Source organism: Lynx rufus, unplaced genomic scaffold (genome assembly GCF_022079265.1).
Source record: "Lynx rufus isolate CCGP_SWC_20201006 ecotype Redwood Valley unplaced genomic scaffold, mLynRuf1.p SCAF_8, whole genome shotgun sequence".
NCBI classification, from domain to species: domain Eukaryota; kingdom Metazoa; phylum Chordata; class Mammalia; order Carnivora; family Felidae; genus Lynx; species Lynx rufus.
The window spans coordinates 87884081-87899681 of NW_025814896.1; the positions used below are offsets into that span (position 1 = coordinate 87884081).

Consider the following 15601-nt stretch of genomic DNA (forward strand, 5'->3'; position numbering starts at 1 on the left):
GCAGAGGAGCAAATGGCCAATTAAAACTTCAAGTCTTTTAAACTTTAGTTAAGAAGGAGCAATTTTTCATTTATTCCAGATCAGTTTCCATATCCAATCCCAAAGCACCCTCCCCACCAACTCCTTGTTCATTCTCCCCCTACAAACATTCCTAGCCACCCCACATGTAATATTAACCCGAGGCATCATCTGTAAGAAATGGAAGATGCTTTGTAAAACTGAGACTAGGTAGCTTGCTGGATTTCTTTGGGCAATACCTGGATTTTTAGGCTTTGGAGGGCTTAGAAATCTAAAAAACTGGTGTCTGTTAAATTGAACGAAATTACTTGATGTCCAATATTAGGGACTAACCTCAAAAGCAACCTCTGGATCCTGTGACTTGGTTGACTTGGAAACCAAAACCCAAGGGAGTGGCTCTCTCAAGAGGTGGTTCTGAAGAAACAGGTGAGTCATGTCACCTCTCTGGACCTCAAGTCTCCTCTCCATGAATTCGGTGATGTCCTGCCAGCTCTAAGACCCTATAGCTCTGTGAAAGAAGCTGTAGTGACCTTCTACTCTAACTCTCTGGTTTTACAGAAGAGGAAACAGAGGACTAAAGAAATTGAAAGTCTCCCAGCTAGTCAGGGGCAGAATCCGAACTAGAACCCAGGTGTTTTCACTGTTGGTGCAATGTTTGTGAGTCAGCCAGGAGCAGGGAGATAAAAGGGGTGGTGGTGGGGGAGAGAAACAGAAATTAATTTACACTAAGAGCCTGACTCCCCAAAGTTCAGATGCAGAAACTGTTCCTTGGTTAGTTTTATCTTCAAGAACTCTCTGAAAACAGATGATGCCCACTGAGTAACAGGAACACAGATCGGTGTGTTGGATTTGTCCTTGCAGACCTTGGCTGAGGCCTAGTGGCCTCATCATCACATTCTCTCTTGCTGAATGAAAACAGCTGGAGTTTTTTTCCTCTCAAGGGAAACAGGAAGGGATGATGACTCTGGCCTCCAAAAGACTTTGTAGATAGCAAATGCCCCATGTCTCAAACTCTGACAGCATTTCATAGATGTGAACATTTCCTCCTTCTCCGGGCATTGCTAATGAGGCATTAGAGAATGTCAGGAGAGAGTGGCAGGGATTTCTCCTCTGTGTCAGAGATGGGAAGACAGGGGCTCTCAGACTGGAAATGACTCAGGCAGTGAGTGCCTTTTGAGGACAGGAACAAGCATCCATCAGCCCAGGCTCCGTTCCAAAACTTCCTGTACTAAGCTGGCCACCCCTAATTATTTGCTGTTAAAATATAGGTCTTTAGATTAAAAAAAAACAATAGTGAGATTCTGTTTCTATCAAGTTAGCAAAAAAAAAAAATGATAACAAGTTTAGGAAGACTAGGAAGCAGCGTTCTCACATACCAGATGCTGGGGAGGAGAGGGCAATTTGCCTATATGAAGTAAGAGTTCTAAAATGTGCATCCCAGGCATTTATCCTAAGGATGCAGTCTCAGGCATACACAGAGATTTAAATGAAAGAATTTTCATTGCATGTTGTTCATATCAAGCAAAAATTCAGGGGAAAAAACCCTCCAAATGTCCAACTACAGAAGACTGTTAAGGTAAAATGGTGACACAGCCATTCATATAATGAGGTATATTTTAATAATTTAAAATAGTGATTTAGAAAATAATAAAACACAACGGTATTTACTGGATATTGCTAAGGGAGAAAGGAGAATATATTTTATGATCCTAGTTTTATAAATATATGCGACTATATTTCGAGTGAGCACCAAAACCTCAGGGTAGTGGCATACAGAGAATCTTTTTTCACTTTTTTGTATATGTGCAACTTTGAAACATTGTCCACTGAACACGTGTCACTCATGATGTAGGCTTTTGACAATCCCACCCCAGAGCGTCTTCCCGGAACAGCTGAGCAAACCTTGCAGGTGGGTCCAAGGCACTTCTGCAGGCTGATTCGATCCGCTTCCTGCTCCATCCCACCATTGAAGTCATAGTAGGCCATGTCCCCCACCAGCAGGGCATTGTGGGAGACAGGCAGGAGGCCGCACTTCATGGCCGACACCTTCAGTGAGACAGTGGAATGGTTAGCACCTGCAGCTCCCCTAGCTCCTCTGTCACATCTGCGCTTTCCTCAGAGTGGCACAGCCAGACTCTCCTCTGGGGACTACTGGTAGAGGGAGTAAGCCCCCAACAAAGGCACCACCCTCTGCCTCTGCTGCACCTGATTGGGTCTGGCTTTCTGCTTTCTCTGATGTCTTTCCAGATTTCCCAAATCTTACCATTTTGATAGCAGCCATGTCAATATACCATTTTCTAAAACTGCTACAGAGAATGCCCTTGAGAGAGCTGGTGCTGCTGCCCACTCCCAGCTCTTCTCTTGTCATAGGACTCGGGGAAGAGGCTGGGGTGAGGCAGGGTCCAGGGTCCTCTGGGATGGGCTGGTGGAAGTCCTCAACCTTGAGGTCAGGGCAGAAACAGGGAGGCTCACTGAGAAGCCCCATCTTACTCGTGACAGGGCAATAAGAGCACCAGGGAACAGGGTTAAAATCCATGCCCCACACCCTGCCTTTTATTAAAAGCAAGGGCATGGAGAGATTTAGGAGAGCTTCTTGCCTTTGTTCACTCATTCTGCCCCATGAGTAAGCCTGCAGAAATGGACACTCAGCACACATATATCATTCAGTCTTGGCCCAAATTCTGGAAAATCTGAATCCTCATAACTAGCGTACTTGGTAGAAAAAACCCAAGGCCAGTGACAAGTCTGCTCTGCCCCTGTAGGTATGAGGCCTCGTAGTCAGAAAGATGGGTTGAAGGCTGGGGAAACATCCAGAACTGGTTGGTGGTTGCCTTTCCAAGTGACACTGCAGTGTCTTAGGTATACATGGGGAAATTACCAGAGCCCTTGAATGGACAATCTGATACTTGAGGGTATCGCTTCTACTCTTTCCTGGTTTTCCTTGCTGCAATCCCAGCTCTCAGCCTACCTTGGGCAATGAGGAGTGGACAAGTCCAGGTTCCCACTGTATTATCTTTTATCAAGATCTCTCCTTACTAGAGAGAGGGGCTGGGGGCAGGCGTCAGCCCTTAGTCCAGTAGGACTGACCTCAACAGAAACTCAAGAGATGCCATTACCTGGGTCAGTAGTGCTTGTGTGTGTGTGTGCAGCAGGGTGGGGGACGCAGTAGAGCAGACATTACACATCTTTACCTTATCTCCTCAAACCAAGACTTCAGTGCTTAGAAAAATGGAGAGGATTAGTGTCCCCACGTTGGGTGTTCCCTCTCCTCAACATGGCCTGAGTTCCAGGAAATCTTTCCAGAACTGTTTTTAAAAAACAAGACTGCCACCAGCTTGGGGGGCTTAGGTCTTTCCTCAGGGAGAACCTCAGAGAAGCAGGTAGCAGGGGTCTGCCACCAGCCTCAGGGTCTGAAATGCCGGCCTAAGGAGTGGACACTCACGGCTGCGGTGGCTGGCGTGTGCAGGTGGATGATGCAACGCACGTCGGGTCTGGCTGCGTAGATGGCCGAATGCAGACAGAAGCCCGTGGTATCCACTGGGAAGCAGCTGCTGCCCTTCTCCACCACCTCTCCCAGGATATTCACCTTGATCTGGGCCAACGAAGAAGAGAGACTGATGGCCACAGGGCCGGCAGAGGCCCTCACAAGTCTCCCTGCCCGTGGGCCAGCACACGCCTACCCACTGTATTCAGACATTCCAGCACACCAGGAGCTAGGGCTGGGCTTGGTGTTGGGAGAAAAAGAGACCTGGTTTCTGCCCTCAGTGAGTATATAGGCCAACAGGCAACATGGGTGATTATAATTCAGCAGGAAAAATATTACAGCAGAGTTTCTCAAACTTTACTGGGTATAATAATCACCTGGAGATCCCATCAAAATGCAGATTCTGATTCAGTAGCCAAGAATGGGGCCCAAGAGTCTACATTCCTAACAAGTTCCCAAGTGACACCCAGGCTGTTGGTCTACAGACCACAACTTGGGTAGAGGGGCTAGAAGACAGTCCATCACAGAATTCTCTAGAAACAGATGGAAGGAGTGTTTGATCCCAGTAAAAGAAGGAGATCAGAGAAGTCTTCCCAAAAGAAGTAACATCTGAGATGTTTTCCTGTTTTTTTACTCTTTACTTTGAATTTTTAAACATACACAAAGGTAAAGAGAGTAGTATAATAAACATCCATTTACTAATCACCCAAAAGCTAGGTCTTAAAGGACAGGTAGAAACTAGTCACTGGTCTTATAATATAATCTGCTTCTGATGCCAAGGAGGTAGTAGGTGTCATGGCTAAAAATCACACATTCATGTGATGTGCACACACACACACACACACACACACACACACACCCCTAATGGTGGCTCTGGCTGGCTCTGCACACAGTCAGGCTGTGGTGTTCCCTGCTTAGCATAAACAGTTTCACGGAACATCACCACTAGAGAAGGTCACTTTGTGACACAGCAAGACAAAAGACTATTCCTTAATCATGCTTAAGCATAGACAAAAACAACCCTGTGCAAGTACAATCATGTCCATACCTCCTCCTGGCTAAGGGGAAACCCTGGAGCTTCTTTATCAATGGCAGCTTCTGCCTCACTCCAATCCCCCACTCCTGCCTCACAGAACTGCCCCTATGCCTGACATTGCACTATCCAAGGCAGCACCCTCTTCTTAGCACCAGCCAGTTGTCCTAAAGTCACTTCTGCACACAGCTGGCAGGGTACGATTGCTACACGGAAACCTGGCCACATCACTCACCTGCTTACAGTGCTTCAGAGGCTCTACACGACCAGCAGAATAAAGTGAAAGCACCATAACAAGGCTTTTGGTGCCATTTATCATCTGGTCCCTGTCACCATTCCAGCCTCACTAATATGTGAGCCAGACGCAGCCACTCACTGTCCTCCCAAGTGCACCATGATCTGGCATGCGTCTGGCTTTGTGCGAACTGTCTTCCTGCTGAGGACACAATTGCCTCTGCCCAGCCCCTCCCTGCTGTCCCGGTCTATGTCTGCCTATCCTGTGGTTTTCTGGGGACTCAGTTCATTCACCACTGGGTCAACCCAACTCCTTTGCCCCTCCTGCTGGGGCTCCCTAAGCTTCCTGCTATAGGAGAGCATTCTTCACTCTGAGTTTACTTGCCTGCTCCCCCACTAGGCCACGAATGACTTAAAGGCAGAGCCTGTGCCTCCTTGTGTCTTTGGTTCCAGTCTGACTCAACCATGACCTTGTTAGGTGGCCCTGTTCAAGTCACTTACCTCCCTGGGCACCAGCATCCTCTCTTCCCTGTAAAGTGGCCTTGGCAGTCCTCATGGTCCTGCCCTGCCCAAATACACTGTGACTTTGTCAGCTGGCTCTTTTAACTGCAAGCCTGGACTCAACATGTGAGAGTGTGTCAAGGCTGGCAGAGGCCTGGAGGTGGCACCCTCTGGCCTCGGCTGTGCAGCACAGATGATGTAGCCCCCCGCAACCACTGGCCCTCTTCTGCTTGTAAGACAGTCCTTTCTACTGTTTTCCTTCTCCCACCCAGGAATCTTTCCTGCTCAAGACCAACTTCTGGAACTTTCTTCCTACTACACCTAAAAGGAGCAAGAGAACCAAAAGGGGTCCCAGAAGCTATCTCGAATGGCACCAGCACTAGGCAGGTCTTGCAGAGTGCTTGAGAGAAAGTACTGGCTGTTGTTCTAATATATCCCCGAATCTAGTAAGGCCTCCCCACTCCCAGCCTTTGGGGTCCAATCCCAGGCATAGGAAGACCCCGTGCCCATATCCTCCATTTCCTCCTCCTCCTCCTCCATCTTCTCCTCCTCCTCCTCCTCCTCCTCCTCCTCCTCCTCCCTCCGACTGCGCTTGTTGCCTGCACCTTGCATTTGGTCTCATGGTTGGGTTGTGCTATGGGTATTCTGCTTCAGGGCCATGTGTCTTCTCTGGCCCACCAGACTGCAAGCTCCACAAGGAACAGGACAACAGCAGCTAATCTGGAGATGGCCTGTCACTCTAGGCTGCTGTTATTTCAACAAGGAATAGGCAGCAAGATGCCAGACTGTACTCACCAGGCTGGATGCGGTGACTTCACTACAAGAAACTCCCTTAGGGCTAATCAGGAAGTGATCCTGTTCCTTGCTGACTCTCAGCTGGAAGGAAGACACATGTTGTCAGTGGCAAGGAGAGAGAGGGATCATTTCCAAGGACTCTCTCCTTGAATCCCCTCATCCCCTGAATCCACTGCATCTAAAACTTCCTCCCAGGAACCCTTATCTCCCTCCAGCACGTGAGAGATGAAGAAGATCCAGCCTTTATTTGGAACTGGGGCAATGGACCTACAATAGGAATCTCCCAATGATCAGGGGTAGCCCTAGAAATAGGCTCCAGGAGTTCCTAGCTCCTTATCTAGAGAAGTGGCCACGAGTGACCACAATGGTTAGAAACCTTGAAAGGGCTCAGTGCATGACCATGCCAACAGCAGCAGTTCTCCCTTCCGATTTTGTCAGGGCCACACACAGTGCCCACCCCACTCCACGATGTTCTCCTCACCGTAACGTAGGTGTCGCTCAGCTGGGCCCAGCCATAAAGGTCTAAGAGACGGTACACGCTGCTGATCTTGCACCGCATGAGCCGCTCTCCCTTGGCCAGGTTCAAGGTGTCAGCTGTGTGGAGGTCATTGATGGGTGTCATCATGGAGAAGTCTGCAGGGAAACAGGGCGGGGACAGGGCAGCTCTCAGGGTCAGGGCTCCTGTCTGCCCCCCTTCCTTCCTTGCCTTAGTCCTCTCCAAATTCTCACTGGCACCACAACTGCACAAAACTTCCACAGGCAGGGAATTAAATATTCTTTGACTCTTACCCAGGGGGAGAATGTCCATAGAATGGATAGTTGTGCCCAAGTAAGTCTTCTGCTTATTCAGATAAAAATGGCATTGCTTTTGGTCAAAACTCATGGCAATATTCAAACCACAGAATGGAGAGTTCTCAGAATGCCAAGCCTACAATAAATCCTGATGATGGACACTGAATAAAAGCAGAAGTAAGTTTCTGGGCATAAATAGGGATATATTTCACCAACTAGTTTTCATGAAGAAGTTCCTAATCATTAGACCTGCTATTATCATATTGTTTAAACTATATCATGTAATATAACTTCTCCTCTGCTTTAGAAACAGGGAAAATTTGGGGCGCCTGGGTGGCGCAGTCGGTTAAGCGTCCGACTTCAGCCAGGTCACGATCTTGCGGTCCGTGAGTTCGAGCCCCGCGTCGGGCTCTGGGCTGATGGCTCAGAGCCTGGAGCCTGTTTCGGATTCTGTGTCTCCCTCTCTCTCTGCCCCTCCCCCGTTCATGCTCTGTCTCTCTCTGTCCCAAAAATAAATAAACGTTAAAAAAAAAAATTTAAAAAAAAAAATAGAAACAGGGAAAATTAGAAAGCCAAGTCAGGCAGGAAGTCAATTCCTCAACCTTTTCTGACAAGTCATAAACTTCCAGAAGTCAGTATGGCTGGCTGAAAGGCTTCAGGCCTCAGGCAGGCCACATCTTTTCCCCTCGGGATGTGCAGTCCCTTGGTTACTTATGGTTCTTTCTGGGAATTTGGAGGGATGTGGAAAGGATTTGGAAATTGGCTTAGAAGATTTGATGGTCCTATCCTCAGGGCACCCAAAGGGTCTAGGAGGTGATGTCCAGTCTATCCCATTAAAAATGATGACTGCTGCCTGCACACCTCCAGAAGGCATAAGAGGGTGTCTGAGACCAGCACTTCTGATTAGTATCCAGAAACCAATAAAAGAATCAATAGGAGAGGGTTCTGGCTTAAAATGATGTCTGGCTGGGAGCCTCCTGATGCTGCCTCTCCCAGCATCTCACTAAAAACTTTAATGGATTCAAATGCCCTTTAGAAGCTTCCACCATCTCAATAACCTCACTACTACATAATGTGATATATGTCCTATATCAGGTTTGCCATTCGTTGAAATGATGAGGTTGTTTGCAGAAGTGAGGGTGGATCAGGTGCTGTTGGGCCTATGTAAAGCAAACAGAACCAACCTCAAAACACCCCATGTCAGGAATATGCCCCCAGAAAGCCTGTGACCACCAGAGGGATACCTCCAGGGCATGTGTCCAGTAACCATGGTTGACAGAGAAAGAAGTGGTCCAAAGGCTCAGCTGAACTGGCAAAAAGAACAACAAAATTCTAAAGTCAACAATTTCTAATTGGAATTGACCAGTCTGGGATCCTTTCTTCCTCTCTGTGCATTCCCTAGACAAGCAATTACCTCTTTGCTTCATCCCTAGCAGCAAGAAGGGAGGGATATCAAAAGCAACCCCGCCCCCATATAAAGCCAGGCAAGAGGGGCTATCCACGATTTCTTGGAATCCTTCTTTTACAAATAACTATGGAGTCCCAGGGATGGCCAGGAGGCCAGAATAGGTCTAAAAACATGCCATCACATCTTCCGTGTCCTGTATCAGTGTCCCCCTTCCCCACTCCATGGAGCTTTGCTGTAAGGATTATCCCACCCACAGGCCCATGGTGGGAGAAGAGACCAGAAGCTTCCACCAGCAACTCAGAACCTCTGCTCTCAGGGTTTTAAGAGAAAGAATGCTTGTTCTGACCAGCTTCACAAAAGTTAGGATACTGAGTGCCAGGTTTATGACTTAGATCTAACCAAGCCATTTACTCAAGGGACCTAAGAAAACACAGAAAAAGATGAAAACTCACTAACCCCTCTGGGAAAGCTAAGACTGAAGGACACACTATTGCAAAAAAAAAAAAAAAAAAGAAACCAAAATAAAAACACAGAACCACCACAAAATTCTAAGGCAAATGGAGCTGGACAAAGAACAACCTATCTGTGCGTGAATTCATGACTCTTGGAACCTCCCCTGTCCACAATCCCTGACTCAGATACCCTGGACATAGACTAATCAGATTTTCAGGCATCCAACTGTCTTTCTGACAGATGCTGGCCAGTGAGGCAGTGAGAATTCTGGTCAGCTCTATTTCTCTCCCAAAAGAAAGAGTATAAGGTCAGAGACATGAAAACGATGAGAAAAAATAGGATAGCTATGGAAGACAAAGACCAGAGAGTCAGCATACAGATAATTAGCATCAATATAACAGAAACAATTTCTGAACTGAAAAAGAGACCTGTATAAATAAGTTATAAGGATTTACTACATGCCACAGGGAAAAGTCCATGAAGGGAAAAAGCCTATAATTATATGCTTCCTGACACATTTCTGAAATACAAGGATAAGGAGAAAAAATGCACAAACACCTACAAAAAAATTTGGGTTACCTACAAAGTAACAAAAAAATAGCCTGTTTCAAATTTCTCTGCTAGAGCAAGAGATGCCAGAAGACAATGCTACAGGAGGTTTACTAACAAACAACACTAAAATAAAGTGACAGAAAGCAGGTAAAAAGAAAAGAGTCACCAAAACTATGCCCAGAAAATGTAAACAAAAATAAACAGAGATCATAATACTATTATCAAAATAGAAATCAGGGGAAGCACATCCTTTTGGAATATTCATCCTTGGCACCGAGAAGGGAGGTATAACAAAAGCATAAGGACCCCAGACAAAGCCAGGCAGCAGAGGTCACTGTTGGGAGGACCATTGTATACATTATCCTACATGAAATAAACCTATAATTCATAATGAAGCTACAGCTATAAAGAACACTTTTGCTTTGGATACCGTTTCAGCAAGGTACAAAGCAAAAGCCATCAGAAATACAAAGAGAAATGAACAGTAATCAAATATACAGAGGAAAACAACACAAATCTCACTTTTTATAAAACTGAAAATAATACATGAAGATACAGATTAAACACTATGCCCTAGAGATAGAATCTACATATCATTTAAAAATGATATTGGGCACAAAGAAAATCTCAGTAAATCCCCAACATAGACATTAAATAGGCCACATTACCCAAACACAACGCAATAAAATTAGACATTATCAACAAACCTTTAAAACAATACAAATTAAACCACTTGGAAATGAGAAAGCACACTCCCAGACAGTTCTTAGAATAAAAATAAAATCAAAGCAGCAACTGCAAACTATCTAGAAATTAACAATAAAGGAAATACTGTGTCAAAATTAATGAGGTAAGACCAAACTTACATTCAGAGAAAAAAAATTCATAGCCTGAAATGTCTTTATTATTGAATTAGAATGAAAATAAAGTATTCGTTTTGTTCTATTCCAGAAAAAAATATAAATATCAAAATAAACCAAAGAAAACTTTTGGAAAATAATTAATGAATAGAAAAACAAAATCAATGAATTGGGAAACTCGAAAATTAGTAGAACAAATACATAGATCCAAGAATTGGCTTATGCAAGATATATGAATAAACCAACATCTGGATTGGCTGTAAAAAGACAGGGGGAATACACAACACCAGAAATGAGAATGGGATGTCATCTCGTCCACAACTGAAAGTTTAAATGGTAGAAAGATGGTACATCACTCTAATAATTTCGAGACTCTCTATGAAATGAATCATTTCTTTAAAATATATGGCCAAAATTTACTCAGGACATAGCAAAATAAATTTTTTAAAGACCCTAGATAAAACTGAGAAAACAAAATGTTATCAAAAATGTCGCCTATCTGGATGGCTTTACCAGTGAATAATAAATCTCCAAGGAAGAGAGACTTCCTATCTTATTTAAATTCCATCAGGACAGGGGCATCTGTGTGACTCGGTTGAGCATCCAACTCTTGATTTCAGCTCTGGTCATGATCCTAGAGTCCCGGGATCAAGCCCCATGTCCAGCTCCACACTGAGTGTGGAGCCTGCTTAAGATTGTCTCCCCCTCAGCCCCTCTCTTCCTCTCTAAAATAAAAACAAATAAATAAATAAATAAATGCCATCAGGACAAAGAAAAGTACAGGGATCACCTGATTTATCTTATGAAACTATAGCCTTAATACCAATACTAAATGAGGACTGCACAAAAAGGGAATTTCTGACCAATCTCATGTATGAATATGCAAAATCCTGAATAAGTCTAGCAAATCAAATCTAGAAGAATATTTTCAGAAGAATGCATCAAGACCAGGAATGATTGATTTCAGGAACGAAAAAATACTTCAATATTCAGAAATCTATTAATATAATTCATCACATCACTAGTCCAAAGAAAGGAAAGTCAATAAATGCCCAAAATGCATTTTATAAACTCAGCATCCATTTCTGAGAAGAACCCATATTGAACTAGAATAAGAAGAGATTTCCTCAACATGATCACAAACTCAACTCTTTGGGTAAAGGGTTTCTATTAAAGTCAGAAACAAGACAAGAATGATTATTCTCTAATCTATTTTTAAACATCGTTCTGAGAGTTCTAATGAATACAGTGAGAAAACTGGAAAAAGAAAACAAAGGGTAAATGTTGAAATGAAGGATTCAAAATGAACATTATTTGCAGGTCAAGGGATTTTTTTTAAATATACAAAACCCAAGAGAATTAACTGAGAAACTATTAGAATTTAAGAGTTCAACAAGAAGCTACTTTTCTGGTACTGGTAAGCTTCTGGTAAGAAGCTACTGGTGACAGCTATAACCAGAAAGAAAAGTGAGTGGAGAAAAAAATCATTTAAAATAACAAAGTTACATAAAATTTCCAAGATAAACTTAATAAGAAATTAGTAGGGACTATATGAAAAGAACTACTAACCTTCTCTGATGGACATTAAAAAAGGTAAAAAAAAAAAAAAGCAAATAAACAGAAGACATACATCATCTCTGAACAGACTTGAAATTCATTCATGCAAATATTTTTAAAACACCTACTCTGTGACAGCTACTTTTCTAAGTCCAGGACACTACTCTAGGGTACAGCAGTGAACAAAGGATACAAATATCTTTTCTCCTGTGGAACTTATATTCTAATATAAAATTGTAAATTTATAAATTCTTCACCAAATGAATCCATTCAATACAATCCCAACCAAAATCCCAAAAGGGAATTTTTGAGGTAGATTGGCGGAGGGTGGCGGGGGGGGGGTGGTGGGGTGGAACATGACAAATTCTAAAGTTATTTTTAAGAATAAACTGGCACAAATAGTTGAGGATTTGACAAATAAATAATTAAGGGTATTTGTCCCATGAGATGATAAAACATGGGAAAGGCGTTTCTGAGTGTGTAATCAAAAGCAGAACACACAAAGGAAAGTACCGACGGATTCAGAATGTGATACAATTCTGAATTGTACTACAATTTACTACAAAAAGAAAATCATCCCAGTATGTATATGAAAATATATCCAACCTCATTAGTAATTAAGTAAATGCACATTAAAACACAAAGTGCTATTTATTGCCTATCAAATCAAAAAGATGAAACGAATGGCATAATACATACTATGCACAGATCAAGGTGCAGGAAATGGGCATGACTGCATTTTTTGTGGGAATGTAAATTGGTTCTTTCTTTCTCCAGGGAAATTTGGCATTATGCATTAACATCTTCAAAACATGCAAATTCTTTAATCCAGCAATTCTACTTCCAGCAATCTGTCTTTAGAAAATAGTCATAGAATAAATCGAAGAATTTATTGCATTGTTGTTCACAACAGCAAAAAATTGTAAACAACCTAAAAGTCCAAAAATAGGAAATTGGTTAAATGAACTATGGCATACTCAGCCATGCCACAGAATATGCATACCTCCACCAAACATTGTATTACAGAACCATGTTTTATTATGTGAAAAATTAGTCAAGATATGTTAAGCTATCAAATTTGCATATATAATGTGATTCCATTTTTGTTTTCTTAATTTATCTATGTTAAGAGAAAAAGGCTGGAAGGATATACACCAAAATATTGATAATAGTCATTTCTTGGTTGTAAGAACACAGTACAGTGATTTTTACTTCTCTTTCTTGAATTATTTTCCTAATTTTCAGTCATATTCCTGTATTTATGTTGTTGAGGGGAAGTATTTTTTTATTTTTTTTTAATGTTTATTGATTTTTGAAGGAAAGAGAGACAAAGTGTGAGTGGGGGAGGGCCACAGAGAGAGGGAGACACAGAATCCAAAGCAGGCTCCAGGCTCTGAGCTGTCAGCACAGAGCCCGATGCGGGACTCGAACTCACGAACTGCAAGATCATGACCTGAGCTGAAGTCGGACAATTAACACTGAGCCATTCAAGTGCCCCAAGTATTTTTTAGTGTTTGTTTCTTAAAGGTTGTGGGCAGAGCTTCAGAGACTAGGAAAATGGTTTCATGCCCAGCTCTGGATGTTTGTGGCTCTTGTCTAGGGAGTCAGGTTGGTCTGTCCAGTGTGAGACTGAGACACTGGCTTCAGTGGCCTCCTCTCATCGCCATGACCCCATCTGCAAGGGAGTGGCTCCAGGAGACTGAGGAAAGAGCAGCCTGAGTCAGGGCCTGCTGCTAGAACACAAGGATTTTTCTTCGGTTCTGCACCTGTAACTAGAGTAACAGGGAGCAGAATCCTCACTCCCCACTCCTGGTCGCTCAAGTAGAGGCCATGTAAGGGACTTTGAGCTGCAAAACGCTTCCCTTCATGCTAATCCACTTATGAGGGGGACTGGAAGAGTCACATAGAGGCTGCCCTGCCTCTCACAGCAGTGACACGTCATCCCGTCCCCTCCCCCAGCAGAACGAGAAAAAGGTTTTCCTGTAAGTCATCCTCCCCATTCTATTTCTGGGCATCAGGAAGAATTCTTCTGTGGGTCTTTAAATCTAGCAGCCTCAGAAGCAGAGCCAGGTACCTCTTTGGCTGGTCCCCCAGGTCTGCGAACCCAGTTGCACCACTCACTCCGTAGCCTGGCAACCAACCCTCTCTTCCCCGCCCCACTTCCTCCACCTCTGCTCCTGGCAGCTCCCCAGCTCCCCACATACTCATGGAAGATGTTGGGAAGACTGCGTGGGAGGTGCTGGCCATGAAGTCCGCGATCTGCCGCAGGGCCCAGATGTTGGAGGAATTGTTCCCCTTCTTCATCTGCTCCTGGATGAGGCCTTCCAGCTCCTCCCTGAAAGACTGAAGCAGGCCCCAAGGCGCTGGTCCCCCCAGTGTGTCTCATGCAGGAGACTGAGGGCCCCTCTTCCAAGTGCCCACCCCTATCCCCTGGCTCAACTAGGCCAGGACCACACATGGGATCCTCGGGCCCCAGAAAACACTGGGGGTTCCACAGGTACCTCAGGAGACCCCCCCCCCACCCCGGACAAACTGCTGTTTGGGAAGCAAAAAAGAGATGTCCCCTGGTGTGTTCCCTTTGCCCTATGAAACGTAATCCAGATTCCAGGTCCTTCCTGGGTCTAAGTGACAGTCAAGACACACTCCCCATCACCCACCTGGACTTCCCCTACCCACCACCATCAGACTAAGGTGGCTTCACTTTAGTAATTGAGACATTTTAAAAAGCAGAACTGAATGAAAAAGTGTGCTATTGTCCCTGTCCAGTAGGCATGCCTATGGCTCTTCTAGGCCTCAGTTTCCTCATATATGGAAGGATTTGCTGTCCTCCCTGTAGCTTCCATTTCTGATGTCCTATGACTCTAAGCCTGGCTTTTCAGACCATAACTAAGACATGCCTGTCCACCAGGTGGCAGCAGGGAACACGCAGGAGGAAATAGGCATTGGTGAATCTATAAAAGGACAGAAGAAACGTGACCTCCTCATGTCCTCATTTCTTGCCTGGGAATAGAGTCCTATCCATTCAGGCCCCAAAACTTGGGTTGGTACTAACTCTGCCACTCCTACCACACCTGCCATCTCTCCTAGTCACAAGTTGGAGTTTTTCCATCATCTCAATGCTTTTAGTACCTGCCATATTCCTCCAGGCTCCTCACGTAGACACCTGTCACCCAAACCTCAGGACCATTACCTCAACGCTCCTCTGTGAGGTCTGAGCATTCACTGTGTGCTCTCAACCAGGGTCCCACACAGCCCACTACGTGTCCTGGCCCTCCAAACCCCGTGGGGACTGAGGCAGACCCCCATCCCAGCAGGCACCTGGAGATGCCAGCTCCATCCTGAGCTTCCCAAGCCTTAGGATCATGCGCTGTTTCCTGAGGACCTCGCAGCTCTTGTGCCCTCACCCTCCCACTCCACAATGCTCTGCTGCCCCCACCCCCCACCCCGCCCAACCTGCATCAGCCTCCCACTCAGTGATCCATTAGGTCCATGCTTTGTTCTTCTCAATGCACCACTTGTGGAAGGATGAGTTCTGTGTCCATGCCATGCAGGTACCAACTGACCTCAAGTCTGGGGCCATGGTAGGGTGATCGTGACTTGCCCTCTCTTGCCCGGCCCATATCTCTCTGTACCCTCCACTCTCTCCACCTCCTGGGGCTTCCAGACCCTCTTCACCTCTGCCCCATACGTGTCAACCTTCTTGCCCTGACAGTGAGTTCTTTGTGCTGTTCAAAAATGGGAGGCCTGAGCCTTCCACATGGCGCCCCCTGCTGGCCTCTGGTTTATACAACTATGCCTGTTAGTTCAGTGTTACAGCTTTGGTGGAAGACTGGAAACTGAGGCAGGGCTCCTGTCTTTCATACCCACCTCCTCCCAGTACCAAGCCAAGCCATCTGCACATAAACCAGGTTTTG

The 15601-nt window shown here is 44.8% G+C and overlaps 1 protein-coding gene across 4 annotated transcripts in view; it reads right to left on the minus strand.

Annotated features, from left to right (window-relative positions):
* ADD2 (adducin 2) overlaps positions 1-15601 on the minus strand; it is a 100983-nt gene that overhangs the window by 22505 nt on the left and 62877 nt on the right. For all 4 annotated transcript variants that reach the window (XM_047068507.1, XM_047068509.1, XM_047068508.1 and 1 more), the window contains exons 4-8: positions 13892-14030; positions 6547-6698; positions 6066-6146; positions 3461-3610; positions 1921-2064 (exon numbers count right to left, since the gene is read on the minus strand). In XM_047068507.1, the coding sequence (XP_046924463.1) occupies positions 1921-2064; positions 3461-3610; positions 6066-6146; positions 6547-6698; positions 13892-14030 (666 nt within the window). The remainder of the gene's footprint in view (positions 1-1920; positions 2065-3460; positions 3611-6065; positions 6147-6546; positions 6699-13891; positions 14031-15601) is intronic.